Source organism: Nothoprocta perdicaria, unplaced genomic scaffold (assembly GCF_003342845.1).
Source record: "Nothoprocta perdicaria isolate Ctin4 unplaced genomic scaffold, notPer1 scaffold_48, whole genome shotgun sequence".
In the NCBI taxonomy this organism is placed as follows: domain Eukaryota; kingdom Metazoa; phylum Chordata; class Aves; order Tinamiformes; family Tinamidae; genus Nothoprocta; species Nothoprocta perdicaria.
In genome coordinates this window covers 4,038,601-4,054,597 of record NW_020455732.1, presented here as the reverse complement: position 1 = coordinate 4,054,597, position 15,997 = coordinate 4,038,601, and the positions used below count along the sequence as shown (strand labels likewise).

The 15,997-nt window shown below is 45.9% G+C and overlaps 1 protein-coding gene across 1 annotated transcript in view; it reads right to left on the bottom strand.

The window, feature by feature from the left end:
* The window catches only part of RHPN1 (rhophilin Rho GTPase binding protein 1), a 36,754-nt gene extending 20,986 nt beyond the window's left edge, over positions 1-15,768 (bottom strand). The window contains exons 1-3 of the mRNA XM_026047136.1: positions 15,296-15,768; positions 5,034-5,152; positions 127-255 (exon numbers count right to left, since the gene is read on the bottom strand). Coding sequence (XP_025902921.1) covers positions 127-255; positions 5,034-5,152; positions 15,296-15,391 — 344 coding nt within the window. The 5' untranslated portion in view covers positions 15,392-15,768. The remainder of the gene's footprint in view (positions 1-126; positions 256-5,033; positions 5,153-15,295) is intronic.
* Between the last annotated feature and the right edge of the window lie 229 nt (positions 15,769-15,997).

Genomic DNA, 15,997 nt, shown 5'->3' with positions numbered 1-15,997 from the left:
AGAGGGAAGAAGAGAAACAACCTCGCGTGCCAGGTGGAAGGGAAAAGACGAAAGAAATCCCCACCAAACAAACCGCTTTTCCCACGCCAAAGCAACCTCCCCGGCCTGCTTGGCAGCTCCACGTACCTGTCATTCTGGTACACGTCCATGCAGCTGTTCAGCTCTTCCAGCTCCTCCTTCAGTAACTGTAGGTTGGAGTTCACATAGCTGAGCTCCAAGGCGACTGTTTCTTTTACTTTGTGGTTACTGGTGGCTCTGGAAAACAATAACATGTATATCAAAACTCCCCCATAAAAGCCGGGCTGTGCTGATAAATAGCAATTAACTTATCTGACCATAGGGTGCCATTCTCCCTTCCCTGACACGTGCAGCATCCGTCCAAACCTTCCCGGAGGGCTGTGGTTTCTCCACTAGTTTGGAAGCACTTTTGGACACCCTGATAATTTTGCTCAGTGGCTCCCTGGTAGAAGGAGAAGCCCCAAAAGATGGTTTTTTTTTGTGCTATTACAATCTGTTTCTTTCTCCATGTTTCCGCAGATGAGAAAGCAAAACAATTGTCACCAGGCTCTGGGGAACTGCTCTGCCACAAGTAGCTCTCAAATGACCCTCACAAGAGATGCACATGAGACCTCAGATTCAGTTAGGTCTAGGTTTGCAAGAGCAAGCCAAAAATTCAGGCAGGCTATCAAATAGGCCATGGCAAAACCTCTGCTCAGAAGCTCAAAGATGGAGAAAAAAGCACCCAGAAGGTCCCTCACACTGATGGGTCAGATCTTCCCACCTAACTTTTCATGTAACAGAAGAAAAACTTAAGATCTTTTCTGGCCACCTATTCCAAAATTGAAGTTTGGCCACTTGAAGAGCTGAGAATTGAAATCAAGGGGAACAGAGATTGGAAATGTGTAGATTCTACAGGACACTACAGTGTAGATGTGGAGGGAAGATAAGGGGGGGAGGGAAGAAAAAAAAAAAATCAAACTCCAGTGGCTTTTTTTGGACATGTTTTCTGCCTTGTCCACCCTACGCCATGGAGACTGAGGCTTCACACAGCTCATAACCAGATTAATTCCTGCTTGGATTAATCTGACCCTTCTTTCTCCAGACCAATGACAGTGCCTGCACTGACCCCCACCCTCTGTTCACTCCATCTGCGCTCCCAGATTGGATCACCCCCACCCATGTACACCAAATGAAAGAGGCATTTTAGGTCTAGCCCTCAAATTGAGCAGGAAAAGGCTCTTTTGGGGGACAAATAACCCTTCTGGCACCCCTCAACAGTGTCAGGCCCTGTCCTCCCTCTCCTCTATTGCATGTCAGGGGATATAAACACCCAGGACTGATTTCAGCTGCGGCAAGTTGCAAGACAAGGCAAGACAAACTTCCAGGCTGATTATACCCTTCTTATCTGCTGCAAAAGAAAGCAGGGGAAGAGATAACCCAGCGGCAGCAGAAAGCTGTCAGGCTGCAATTGGCCGCTGAAACGTGCTCGAGCCCCTCGCACTAAATCACACTGGGCCCCAGCAAAGTGCAGTAAAAACAACACGCACGAGCTTTGCTGGGCTGGGATACTGCCCTCCCGCAGCCTTTGGGGACCCAATAATGAACATGTTAGCATTGAGTCGTGCTTTAAGCGATAGCTGCCTTCGGTGGCCTTGCCCTGACCCAGCTCGGGACACAATGTGGGCCTGGAACATTTTTATTTTAAAACTCTCGTCCATTAGGTTCCCTCCTGCTCCTTTACTGGGATTCCCAAAAGACCAATATATACAAATACATATATTTTTTCTTTTAAATAAACAAAACCAAACCAGCCCATGTCCAAAAATCTCTGCAGCCCATTCCACTGAAATATCCTTCGGTATTTTTGCAATTTCCCATAAGGTAACAGCAATCGCCACCCCCTTCCCACATACACATTTAGTTGCATTTTTGTCCTTCATGTACTGCATTTCCTCAAGAAAGGAGTTACAACTCTGCTTTCATTACAGTTTCAATTGGGTTGAATGGAACTTCTCCCCATTGTTTTCAGCTAGGATTTTTTTTTTTAATGTTAATACTATCAAAAGTTGCATTTACTATGTGCTGATTTGCAACCAGCTGATACCTGGTTAGCTCCGTGTACAAGCATTATTTATTTATGATCAATGCTTTCATCCCTTCCTCTGAAGCAGAAGCGGGGCTTCACAGCCTGAAACAGCAAAATTTGCTATGCTGAATTTTGCACATACATGCGATTTTATCCCAGGGCATCTTTGCTTGCACCCAGTTCAGACAGTGAACGATTTTAAATCTGGACTTCAGCAATAGAGTCCATTTTTTCTTTTGGGTATTTTCCCTCACCCTCCACAAATGGCACTTGCAGGCATCAAGAACACAAGACCTTTCACAGTGGTAATTTAGGGAACAGTCATTAATTATCAATAGTAAAGTTTGCTCAGAACAAGTCTGCACTTACCTAGGCTCGTGCTTTGCATGTAGGGCACACACTGAGCTCCTTGTGAGCACGTAGAGTCCTCAGCTCCTAATCTACCTCCTTGGTGAAGTTCCCAAAGATTTGCTTAGCTAACTGAACATTTTATTATTAAAGATATTGGTATACTGGCGACACCTTTATCTCCCCGATTACTTAGTTAAGACACAGTGTTTGAACAGGAATGGAAAGGGTTTCCGTTGCCTCTGCCCATTTATTTAACCTAGCAAAGAAAAGCCCTTGCACTGTTGAGCAAATACGACGTGCATTTTTCCAATGCACCATTTAGGGCAGCCGCTTCAGGAAACGGGACTGACGCACTGAGCAGAACCATTTAGGTTTTTTTTTCCTTTTCACCTATCTATAAGTTGGAAATGGGGATGCAAAGCAGCATGTTCAGCTGCAACTGTGCTCCAAACTGGGCAAATCAGTTTTCCCCTGTTTGCATTTAACATTGCCCAGGTAAAGCTAAAGGAAACTTCTCAGCGCAGCCCAAACCTAAAATAACCACCACCTTTTGCATGCAATTCCCCCTCACATACACACCTTTAGTTTGCTTCTTCCCAGGATTTCCCAGTCTCACAAGCTCCAAAATTTGCAATGCCCACAAACCCACATGTTGCTCAACCACAAAGCCAGTTTGTGAGAGGAAGAAAAATTGCTGCTACCAAAAGAGACATTCAAACTGCTGATCCAACAGGAGAAAAAAGTCCCATCGGTGCATTTTGCCCCTTCCTTGCTAGGAGTGTCCCCTTTCCTCCTTGCCCAATTAAGGTGTGTTTTTGCATTATTCTTAGCTCTCCTGCGCACAGAGATGAGGAGGGAAAGCTGCTCGCCACCCACAAATCCCTAATCCTCCACAGAAAGTAGATGGGACCTCACAGCTCTGATTCACGATGCTTACACCAAAACCATGGCCAGGCTCACTGCTGAAGAGACAGCACATTTCCCATTGGCTCTACAAAGCTGAGGCATGTGGAGTGGCACACATGGGGATTTCAAGGCCTTTTTAAGGGGATGAGACCTGGCGTTTTTGCAGTTCACAGCATCCCAACCAACTAAAGCAGCAGATGCAGTGGAGCAGCTATATGGAGCAGATACAACAGAGCAGCTGCATGTCACAAAGATCAGAGCTCTTCAGGGCACCACTGCTGACCTCGTTTGCCTGTAAAATGAGGTTCCTCGATGAAGATCACTGGTACAGCTATAACTTCCTTTTTTCCAGATGCAAATGGCATTTATGAATAATGCTAAATCATTCAAACAAGCAAAAAAAGGAATGTTAATTCATTTTATTAGGAGACGTAACATCCCAGGAAAGGTCAAATATGCAGCTGGAAAACCTGTTCATAAGCACATTTAGAGTAGCTTTATGATATTTTATTTTGCATTAATATACACCTACCCTCTGTGTGCATGTGAAGTTCTGCTCAGATATACTATATCTGAGATGCATATGAGCTACAAAAAGCATTTATTAGGTAGAAAAGACAAAGTAACTGTAAAAAACCTGCCCATGCATTATGTTTTTATCATCACCACTGAGCAAGGGAAGATAGTAACCAGTTGGCTCTACCTGTGCTGAACCAGCTGCATTTTGAAAACCATTCAAAGATGCAGCTTTGGCATAAATACATTCACACATGTATCCTCTTAAGAGAGAGAGCAGCTAGCTGCCATTGGACTAAAGCCATGTAATATCCAAAATTTTGGATAGATAATGTTCCGGTGGAAATACTGGGGCAATTTTCCCAAAGCTGAATTTGACCAGTTTGCTAGGGGTATCAAACAGCATGTACATATTCAAAGCTCAACTCAACATTTGTTCCTACTATTACCATTTACTATTATCCACTCACACTCTGTTTTGTAATAGGCTTCCAGGAAACTAAAATACCGACCAGTAATATGGTAAAAATGTATAAAATCAATGTTGCTCTGAGCAAAGTGTAAGTGTGTGCAGAAAAGTTGCTGCAAAGTCAAGGAAGGAAAAAGAAAAGCCAATCCAGATGCAAGGCACAGCCATAGCAGTGACAGCATCCATCGCCTCCCAGACACCAAGATAAAATTGTGTGTTTTAGGCAACTCGGATAATTTCTTCCGAGAGCCTGTGGGACAGGGGGCAGGAGCAAAACAGCCGAGCAAATCAGAAGAGAGGAGATCAAGGCTTGCCAAAGGAAGCAGAGATAAGTCTGTCCATAGTGATACCGGGGGAGAGGAGTGCATTTGGAAGACACAGGAGAGTTATCAGGGTAGAAAGTGGCTGTTTCTGTACATACTGAGGTCTGGCAGTCTGCCTTTTCCTAGCAGAACCATGAAATGGTCTCGAAAAAAAACAAAAAATCAGAAATATCTGCTCAGAACAAGCAGTCTGCATTAATAATAGTAGGTGCTGGCTGGACAAGTGATGGCTCACTGCAGTGTATGACAAAAATAAGTTGTTAAAACAGTTTGGTGTCCCTTCTCCCCTGCACCACTGGACTATGTTCCCCCATATAGGGGATATATTATATGTATCCCCCATATCTATCTCTGTGCTGATGCCCTGGGGAGCAGCACTCACCTGAAGAGGTTCTCTGCCCCCGCTCGCATCCTCATCTCCTTGTTGATCTGCTGGTTGATGCGTGCACGGCGGTGCTGCAGTTTGCTGCGCTGCGTCTGCGCGAAGGGATCGCAGCCCTGCTGAGAAAGAGCATCACGGTGTCACTTAGGGCACAAGGGTGGCTTCCCCCCTCCCACGGGCTCACCTTGCCCCCAGGCAGCACGCACATGCAGACACAGAGGTTTTGGGCTTCTTGCCATGGAGATGGATCATCTTTCTTGCCATCTCCCATGACAGACAAGGCAACTCCAACAAGGGGTAAAAAATCCAGGGATATCACAACCCTGCAGCCCTCAACACAACCCGCATGCATTTCCTAGCTGTTGTTGGAACAGCAGCAAGCTTGAATTGGAACAGGATGGAGCCAGCTAGGGCACAAGGAAGCAACAGGCATCGTTGAAGCATGGGGACAGATCACTGCACAGTGGCCAGACACCGTCCCCATCGGGGTTTAGATGCACCCTGCCCAAGGACATTCATGCAAGACATTTGCTATAGGGGCAGAGGCATCTCCTCTCCACCCTGATTTCCTCTGAAAATTTTCCACCCTGTAGCACTAAGACCAGCCCTGCTTAGACCACAACACTCAAGGGTGATGGTAGTGATGTATTTCAGATGCCCTGATGCTTCATGTATTTGTATGGCCCTGGCGAGGTACGTGCTGAAGGCATTGGAAATCCAACATCCCAGGATGCAGCACAGCTTTTGAAAAAGCTTTACCACCTAATATAACCTGGTGCTTCCAACAACCTCTTAACTACTCCAAAAGAGCTTCCCAAATACAACAGTGAAGCCAGATATCTCTTTTCCAGGGTCTGACCATCTGACAACAACATAAGAGTTAAGACAGACATCCCGAGGACAGATGAGCTCAGCAAACCCCAGGGCTGGTAAATAGATGTGAAATAAATGGAAATAAATGTGATCCCACCATTTACAACGACTCACAACTCTTGACAGCTATGGAAAAATAGAGCCCAGGCAGCAAGTCAAGAGTTCGTGCAATGCGAGTCGCACAGAGCAGTAAATTAATTCCATTCCTGCCTCATTTGCTATGGCTCAGACTTGCTGCAGACAGGGAAGTACATTTAATCTCCAACTTCAGGAAATAACAGATGGCAATATCCTTCTGTCTTGTGAGGGCAAAAGGTTACTGGGGAATGCTCCGAGCAGAAATGCTGCCGAGAAAAAGGGGTGTTGGAAATCAGGGCCACAAAAGTTCTACCCAAGCAGAGATGATTCCTATTGTGCCAGGAGCAGCTCAGACAGCTGAAAAGGGTCCCTCAGAGGCCCTAGATTAAAAAAAAGGCTGTTTGGAAGGGTAGAAGCCTGGGTGGTTCAGGAGGATGGAGACCTCAGAGCCTCCTTTTATCACACCCGGGTGAAGTGTTTGTCTTCGATGCTGACAGTGTTGCCAAAACCAAGGGATGCAAAACACCCAACATGAAGCGTCTGAGGAACATGGCAGCCTCAATCTGACCTGTTTGCTCTAATCCTCAATTTGCTTCTCATTGAGGGTTTACTCCTTTACCCTCATCACTGCTGGGGAAGCCTTCACCTTCAAAACAAGCGACTTTGCCATCCAAGAGACCTTGCAGAGCAGTAGGGTGCTGACAAACCATTTCCAGTGGTCCATGTCATGCTCAAAAAGCTGTTTCTCAGCTAACTCCATAAAGAAACCCCTTGGGGGAGTTCTTCCCTAGGTCCTTCTTCTCTACCATGCTCCAAGGAAACCTTGTTTGGAAAATCCAGTAGGATGGTTGGCAGTCTCAAACCCAATGGTTTGGGCAACACTTGGTCACATCTCTAGGAAAACTGAAGGTCTCGCATCTTCCCAATGAAATTCTGGGAAGAATAAATCATTTGTTAGAAAGGGTTTGAGTGATTTTTCTTAAATACCAGAGAGGTAGAAAAGAGGAAGAAAAAACATACACTTTTCAGTAAAGAAAAGTAGAAATAAGACACCAGTTTTGATTTGCAGTGAATGGGAAATTTTATGTCTTAAGCATGCTTCAGGCTAAGTGTCTGCAAGAAACATTTCTCTTGAATATATTTACAGTCAAACAAGAAATGTCCAGTTCAAAAGAGTTTCTGGGATAACACATTTTCATTTAAATCGGAGCAATTATGAGATCAAATCTGATATTAGAGACCGAAGAATCAAAGTCAGCCCATCTGGTAAGTCGACAGGCTTAGTGTTTTGCAGTAATCCATGAATTTGTTGTCATTACTAGAGGCTGAAGGAGCAAGCTGGAGGGACAATTATTCTAGAGAGGTAATTACATGGGACATTAAGGATAAGACCAACTGCTGCACAAATCCCAATTCCAGGATAGTTAAAGGAACAAATGCCCTCATCTGAAAGGTCCAATTTTCTAGAAACATTGGGGGGCAACCCACCCTTTCCCCATACATATCCTTTCCCCCAAGGAGAAACTCAAAAACACTGAAAGAAAGTGGAAAAGGATGAGGAATCCCATAGCACGCAGGCCAGTGATGGGTTGTGCCAGGTTCTCTCAGTGGAGAACAAGACAGGCCATAGCCAAGCAAGGCACCTCCAAGCAACGGGCTGGCACAACTCTCACACAAACATGGTTTTGTCCATTAAAGCACTGCTTCTAATCACCTGCAATCAAAGCAAACAGAGGTGCAAACCTCCAAAGTGGCAGGAGCAGGATAAGAGGGCGAGAAGGCTGTTTATACAGGCAGCAAAAGGGGCTGAGCTCCAAGCCAACCTGGTCACACTGAGAAGGACAGAGTTGTGGCTGGAAAGGAGCTCTTCATACCCACATAGTCCAAGGCATCCTAGGAGTTTCGTTTAGGGTTTAGCACAACAGGTTCTTCAACCTGTTAGAGGTAACCAGGCACTGACTATCTGGCAGAACTGCTGGAAGGTCAACTCCCCAGAGCAAGAGCTCCAGAGAAGCAGAGACCTTGTGCTGAGCTTGGAGAGGACAAGGAGTAAACCGTGTTACAGGTCAAGCTAAACTCCAGATTTGCATTCTCAGAAAGGAGAAAAACAAGAGTTATTTGGAGAAAAACAAGCAAAAAGGCTGGCTTCCTGCAGCAGTCTCCTCCACACTGCAATAACTCCAGCTCCTTGCCTGCAATCCCAGCAGTGGCTCCCCCACACCAGGAGTACACAGAAATGGTCATCCCAAAGCCTGGAATGAGGCACCAGAGCAGAGGTCTGTGTGGGAGGGAGGTAGAAAGCATCTTTCCTTCCTAGCCTTTGGTTTACTCCTCTTACAGCAGCTTTCAGGATCTTTGAGACCTCTCTAGCTCTTCTAAAGGCTTGGTTGAAATCAGAGAGTTTTAAGATTTACTGAAGAGAAGTAAGGACATGAGTTCATAAGTAGGAGACACAGAGCTGTCAAGGACAAATGACAGAAGCAAGAGAGGCACATGTAGAAGGACAACCCAAAATCACAGAAGAGTGTCAAGCATTAGGCTACAGACAAGGTATTCTTGTCTGGAGGCAAGACAAGGGTCGATGAGGACAACTACAGCAGAAATGAGAGGTGTAAAACACTAGGACAGCTCTGCAAGGCATTCAAAGAGGGCATTCAAAGCTCTTCACTGCAAGCAATTATAGGGTGCAATTAATCATCCTGGCAGCTCCTCACTTTTCCTAGGCCCAGCTTGAGACAGCACCAAGGAGGGAGGCAAAACTCAAGTCATGACAAAGTCTGGAAGACAAGGCTGAGCAGAGAGCATTGCTCAAGTATCCAAGCTCAGGAGCACTGGTATTAATTAATCATTCTGGCTTCCCCTGTGTGATTAGAGGGGTTGCCTTCCAGGAACGCTTGGAAGCCATGGTGCAGCTGGAAAAGAGGTGCAGCAGGAAGATGCAGTGTTTGGATTTGCCCTGGCTTCTCCCTGCAAGACAGGAATTAAACCATTTCTATAGCTGCATTTTTTTCCTCCCCAGCTGAAAGCTGCACATCTTTTCAATCAGATTTAATGAGATGGTTATTCCCATTCAGAAAAAAAGATACCAGAAAGTCAAGTATTAGAGCACCTGATGTAACAAAGCCTCAGGAAGATGTCAAGTCAGGATCTTAAGAGTTGCTGCCCTAGGGACTTCACTTGATCTCCCCACCCCTCACTTTCTTCACTCATTATGCAGCCAGGTAACTGCACCCACAAAATTGCAGCAATTTCGCTGCAAGAGGCTTTGCCATCTCTCCTGAAGTATTATTACCAGCCTTCATGTGCCTACATCAGCATCCCACCAAGGTCACCACAGCAACTACATCTAGTTGCCGGTTTCTCCTGAAGACTTCCAGAAATTTCTTTTCCCCTACAACTATTGAAGTAATAAGGAAACTCAGCACCAGAACTAGAAGTTTAGCCCACGGCAGCTCACACAGAAGGTGAAAGGAAACATCACCACAAGCAGAGACCACCTCTAGATTGAAAGGGATGTTGGGGGAGACCAGAGAAGAAAGCACGTGCAGCCCCTCAGAGCTCACATTTAAACACACAAAATGCATTTTCAGTTGCAAACATGAGCTAAAAGCCACAGTAGTTTTTCTCAAGTAGTGACAGATTTAAGCATACTTTGCATAAGAGGGCATAAAATGTACAATAAAAAAGTTCTTGCAAGTTTTAAAAGGGATTTTCCTTGCTTTAATTCTTCTCTGCATAAACTCTTCAAATAAAGCCTTTAAGGTCAGAAGAATGGGGGAAAAAAAGGTTATTTGCTGTTTTCAATTTTTTTTGGACTTTCAGACATGGCCAGGGACATTGGTACAAGAATAAAGTTGAGTGCCTGTCAAGCTAGGTTGAACGTGGCATTTTTAAGTCTCTAGTCTAAAAGACTTTAGACTAGGTAAGCACCAAACTTGTCCACCAACAAGAGGCCATAAACTGCATAGCACCTATAAAGCACAACAGCACAGACCGCATGCACACCAAGTAACACGTATGTTAAGCAAGGATGAAAACAAATGAGATGAGGGCCATGAAGCTACAGGACTTACAGCCAGCTCTGAAGCTTATTGCCTTGCTCAAAGGAGGATTAAAACCAGTATTATTGTAGCAAGGCCACTCTGTGCCTGGAAGAAACCTGCCAAATGCTATATTTAACACTCAATGTGCAAGGAGAACCATGTTATAGAAAGTGCTCAGGCTCTAGAGGCAGGTAAGGGGTAAGGAAAGATGAGAAAGGCTCTTCCAGAGGCAGCCAAGACAAATAAGGCCCCTTATAAGCAAACTCAAAGTTTCCTGCCAGCTTTAAACCCTGCCTTTGCAGGGAACATATAGAATGATGTAATTATGCTGGTAACTCCCAAAGCCAACACTTCTTCCAGTTTATGAACGTTCCTGTGGGGGTGTTAAATAGGGCAATTATGTGGTTAGGCTTTCTCTCAAAAGTCCTTAGGGAATGTTTGTTTACAGATGATCCAGTGCACTTTGCACTTCTGGTCTCCAGAACCATAAAGACACGGACAAGATGGGTCTCCTGACAAGGCAACGCCACTAACATAAAGCCTGTAATCACCTCGTGGAAGAGGTGGAGGCCAGCAGGTCCAAAGAGCAAAGCCACCGTGCACAAAGCGGCTAATTTCTGCTGCAGAATTCCTGCTATGAAAATAGGCGCTTGGCAGCTGGAGGCAACTCGGGAACAACAAAAGCCGAGCGTATTAAGTGATCAAAGGGTGGCTGTGAGCTGTCAGCATGACACATCTGTGAGAAAAGAAAATGTGATCCGAGGATGTGCAGCTCCAGTTACGAGCAGCAGAGAAATGGAAACGCAAGTTGTGTTGCTTACAGCAGCCACCGAATCCTTGTCTGAAGGAAGAGACTTGATTCGAGAGCTTGTTTGTATAAACCAGGCACAGATCTACTCAAAATAGAAATCAGAAGGGGATCTGTAGCTATGAGATTAGTTACAGCCCAAGCTATTAACCAGCAAAAGCTATCTGTAAAGCTAGAGTTTGGCCGCATCACCGAAGAACCACATAGTCTAATAATCAGGGCTTTTTTTCCAGCCACAAAACACTCATCACCAGGAGTGTTATGAATTAAAAGGCTCAAGAATGCCCACAGAACAGCTGGTGAAACCAAAAGATGTTTAATTCACACAGTACCACAATAATAAGATGAGACGTGGTGCCAAGCTAGGCTGAGAACCCATCACCAATAAAATAAAATACATTGTGCACAAGGATAGAGAAGTTATAGAAGATCATTGTAGGACCATGGGGCAGCAGTTTGTCCTATATTACTACCATATAGTATAATTATGTAAATATCTATATACTGCACAGAGCAACAGTATGAATCTCAGCAAGGCGTAAATTGGCGCTTCACAAAAAGCATTTTTTCCCCCCCTCAAGCAATTTCTGTAAGGCCCTCCTTTTCTAGCAGGGTGGCACCCATTCTCCTGATAAGAGAATTATCTGCCCCAAGATTTATAGCTGGGAGTCACACACTGCACATGTGTGGTAGCATTTCTATCCTCTGTGCCAGATAACACACAGACGTGGAACTTCACTCACTCTATGTACTGATCCCCCCCTAAAAAAAAGACAATACAGTTTTCTAAGGCCAGAAACAACCAGAACTTAGGAAATTTGGATAAGTATCAGGATCAGATCAACTGTTTCCACTGCTTGGACTGACTCAGGAGATGCTGGATGCCATGAGGTTGTCATGCTCTTCAGCATGGACCAACTGCATTTACAGTGAGCCATGAGGCTCAGCTTATATTGCTATGCTTACATATTACCCCAGACTTTCTGCATATGACCCTCAGTCTTGGGGAATTTCTCTTAAAAAAAAGAATTTTATAAATTATCCCTTTGAGGCACCAGACAGGTTATTACATTTTTCTTCTAAGGGAGGAAGTAAAGAAGCATCAAAGTGTTACTTCCCAGCCTTTCCTCCAGGGAAATGACAGGATGTGGTTCAATTCCCCTGTCAGGCAACACAGGGGTGATTTCACCCAGTCAACCTCTCTTAAGTATCATCATCTTCCTCCACGGCACCAATCACTTGCTTAGGCTGCATGCCCCAGGCAGGAATATACGGCTTGGACAAAATTCCAGGAGATCTACTCAGGTCTGGCTCTCCATGACTCACCTCTGTCTCATCTTCTTCTATCCCAGCTATATCCAGAAGCTACTCCAGGTGCTATTTCTATATGCACAACACGACCACAACAGAAAACAGAGCACCTGAGCAAAGCAGGCTACAAGAAGAGCTCAGCAATCCATTTTACACCTGATAGCCATAAGGAGAACACTCTAGATACCACAGAATCTGGCAGCCACAGCAGATTTTGTGGAAGGAATGGTTCATGTCACCTCAGTCCTCCTTCCATTCAAGAGGTATCCATCCTTCAGGCAGGACCATGGACCAGAGCCATTGGAAAAGCTAGTGCTGTACTCATTTTGGTGCTAACTCTGAAGATCTCCATCCTTCAGGGCTCTCATTTTAGTAAGTCTTGCCTTTGGCAACAAGCTCATACTGAATCCAACACCAGTCATTAATCGGCATCACTAGTTTACATTTAATAGCACAATAAGGGCTAAAGCTCAAGAAAACCCAACAGTTTTTGTTCGGAAATCATTCCCAGCAACTCCAGCAGGAATGATGAAAAAACAATTCAAAGTCAGGAGTTGGAAAGGTCAGAAAACATCAGTGAAAAGCAAACTTAATTCAGCAGACATTCAGAGAAGACCCAGTGCACATTCTGCAGTGCAAGTGAAAGGAAGCTGTTACGCTCTTCATTCTCAAATCCTGTGCAGTGCAGATCCAGAAGATCAACACTGGTGCTATAGTTAGAAAAAGTGGAATTCCTGCTTGCAGACAAGAGCTCAGAGGTGACACTAACATCTGCAGACACATGACAGGTTGTGCTGGGAAGAGCTGATATTTCACTGCCATAGTACACAAGCCACCACTGTTATTAATGGAGACACTTGTGGGATTTGGGTTGTGGAAAAGGGGTAACCTCAGCCTGCTCTTACTCCAAATTTCATCCAGCAGTCGCCTACAAGGGGTGATTCAAAGCTTCATTTTCTGACATAGACACATAGAAAGTTTTATCCCCCCAAAAATTGATGTTTTAAGCAGGGTTTGCAGATGTAGAACTGACAGCAAAGAGGACAATTAACCATCGTATCAAGCTACACTCCTGATTTGCAGCTCATGTTGAACACTGCTAGAGTGTAAACACCAATATCTCCACAGAGCCAGAGCATCAGCTGAGGTTGCTAATGTTCTTTACAGTCCCCGAGTTTCTGAACAAGAACAACACAGAGCAAGGGGACGAGTGACTTTGGTTTAACCCACGTTAGCAAGCCAGCAAGAGCAAAATAAAACCCAGGAGACCCCTCCATGCGCAGAAAAACAATCCCAAATCCTTCTTTTAAAAAGATTATGGATAATTTTCCTCCCAACCAAGCTCTTTTTCAAAGCACAGGCTGCCACTAAGACAACAGGTAGGTTACCAGAGCCGCCACCACCACAAACATCTGTTTACATATAAAAATTGCTATTGTGAAACTAATCTCTTGAAGCACTCCAGCTGAACGCCGTTTTTTTCCTGTGGGAGACATTACCAGCTAAGACCTCTAAAACCTTTATAGAGAATATGGTTACATCACACGGCCTTTTAACAAATGAGCAGAGGATTAAGGGTTTTAAACTTCCCAAAGAAATGTCCTGGCTGTCGGCTAATGCACTGAGCAAAAGCAACAAGGAGGGGGGAATTAAAAGGAGAGAAAAAAAAAAAAAAAAAAAAAGTATTTGGCTTTTCAAACAGCTTGACCTGCACAAATCCAAATCCACACTTTCCTTTCTCGAAACCCGCAGCGGCTCCAGGGAGATGGGTGGATGCCCAGGGTTGCCTGCATGTCATGAAACACAGGGCAGAGTGCCAGCAGGAAACAGATGTATTAAATCCTGGGCTACAGCACGTTAACCCCAGCAGAAGATAACAGCAATATTCACAATCCTCTGCCAAAACAATAAACACCAGAAGTCACAGCCTCCAATGTGCACAACAAAAACGACTATCCAGGACCGATTTTTTTCCCCTGTCTCTAAACTGACATGGCTAATAGGAAATCTAATCAGGTGCTTTTTTCAGTCAAAAAAATTATCATGTTATGACAGATGCTCCATATCCTCTGCCAGCTTTTTTAATTTTTTTAAATGGTTTGCAACATTTTCCTATGTTATTCTCTTCCATGTTACCATCCAAGAGGCTCAAACTGGGCAAACCAACTGCTCACACAGGGGAAGAGATGCCCTGCTGATCTTGCCCTGCAAGCAGCACCTACTGTTTAGACAAGGCTCTGGGTGAGCTCCAACCCGGTTTAAGGTTGCAGCCTCTTTAGCTGATGTCAGAAAGGCTGGACATTAGCACAGGTGACTTGAGATCAGATTGATCCTTGTCAAGCTGCAGTTTCAACCCTCGCACTGGAGAAAAAGACACCTCCAGAGCATGAAAGAGGTTTTTCTTTTCCTTGCCACAGGGCTGCAGAAAGAGCTCAGAGCACTGACTCTCCGCTGGAGAACAAGTTTTTAAAATTATATCCTTGTAAAAGGCATTGGATTACAAGGAGAATTTACTGCAAGGTCTCTAAAGCTTCTTCCCAGAGGACAGGGCTAACGGCAGACACTTAAAGCAGACCTGTAAGCTAATGTTCACCTGCCTTATCACTGCTGTAGAGTCACCAGCACTCCCTGAAGCACTCAGGGAACACCGTGGAAAGTCACACTGAGCCCCATGGATTGGTGTCAACCCTGGAACAACCCCCATTGGCTTCACCCTGCGGTTATGAGTGACACCAGGGGGTTTATCAGCCGCATTTCGCTCCCACACACGGGCTTCCTTTGCATGCTGGTTACCTCCGGCAGCAAGCAGGAGAGGAGACGATGCTCCAGCGGGTTGACCTGGCTTCCTAGAGGTGAAAAGGAACAAAAAAAAGAAAAGGGAGGAAAAGCCAACAGAGAGGAGTGTTAGACAGGTGGAAAGAAGAGGCTGCAGGAGGCTTGCAAAGGAGGCTGCAAGGAGGAAGCAAGGAGGATGGAGGAGGAATAGGGAGTAAGAGGAGATGGGTTGTGGGCTACTGGAGCAACAGGAGAAGGTCCCCAGCAAGATGTGGGCACCAGGACAGGCCCAAACCACCCCCTAAAGACACTTGTGTCCCCCTGGGAGGGTCCTCACGTCACCCACAGTGTCCCCTTGCCGCCACCAGCCTCACCTTGCGGGCGCTGCCGCTCTTGGGCGCCGGCGGGAGCGCGACGCCGGCGTCACCGTCGGTGGCACCGTCCGGGCGCTCCTCGGCGGGGGCCAGCATCGCCGCCGACGGGCATCCGCAGGCCCCAGGAGAGAGCCTTAAAAAGGGGGGGTTCACCCCCAAAAAAAGGGGGCAAAGTCAAGTACCCTGAAACCCCCTAAGGGGAATCACCCCCAAAAAAGGTGGAAATGCACCAACCTTACAAAGAGAAAAAAAAAATCCTTAAAAGGGGGAATCACCCCCAAAAGTGTCCAACTTAAGTGCCACCAAAACTCTTGGTGGGGTGCATCCCCAAAATGGGGCAAAACTAAGTATCAGAAAAGCTTTTATGGGGGGCACCCCCAGGTAAGGTGCCTTATCCCCCAAAAAATTTAAAAGAGTAGATTTTTCCCCCAGAAAGGGAGGACTCCCCAAAAAAGCCCTTGTGGGGAGGGGTTAAACCCCAGGCCGGGCCCAGGCCCTGCTGCCCCCAGACCCTTTAGAGGCGCCGCCGCCCCCAGACCTCGCGTGCAGCCGGCCCTAAAGGCCGAGGGGACCGCGATACGCGCTGCTCGGTACCGGGTCAAGCCCCGGGACGCCCCCGAGGAGCCGCAGGAGCCGCCGCGGCCTCAGAACCGGCCCCGAGGAGCGAGCGCGGAGCCGGCGCGGGGCATAAGCAGCGCGGAG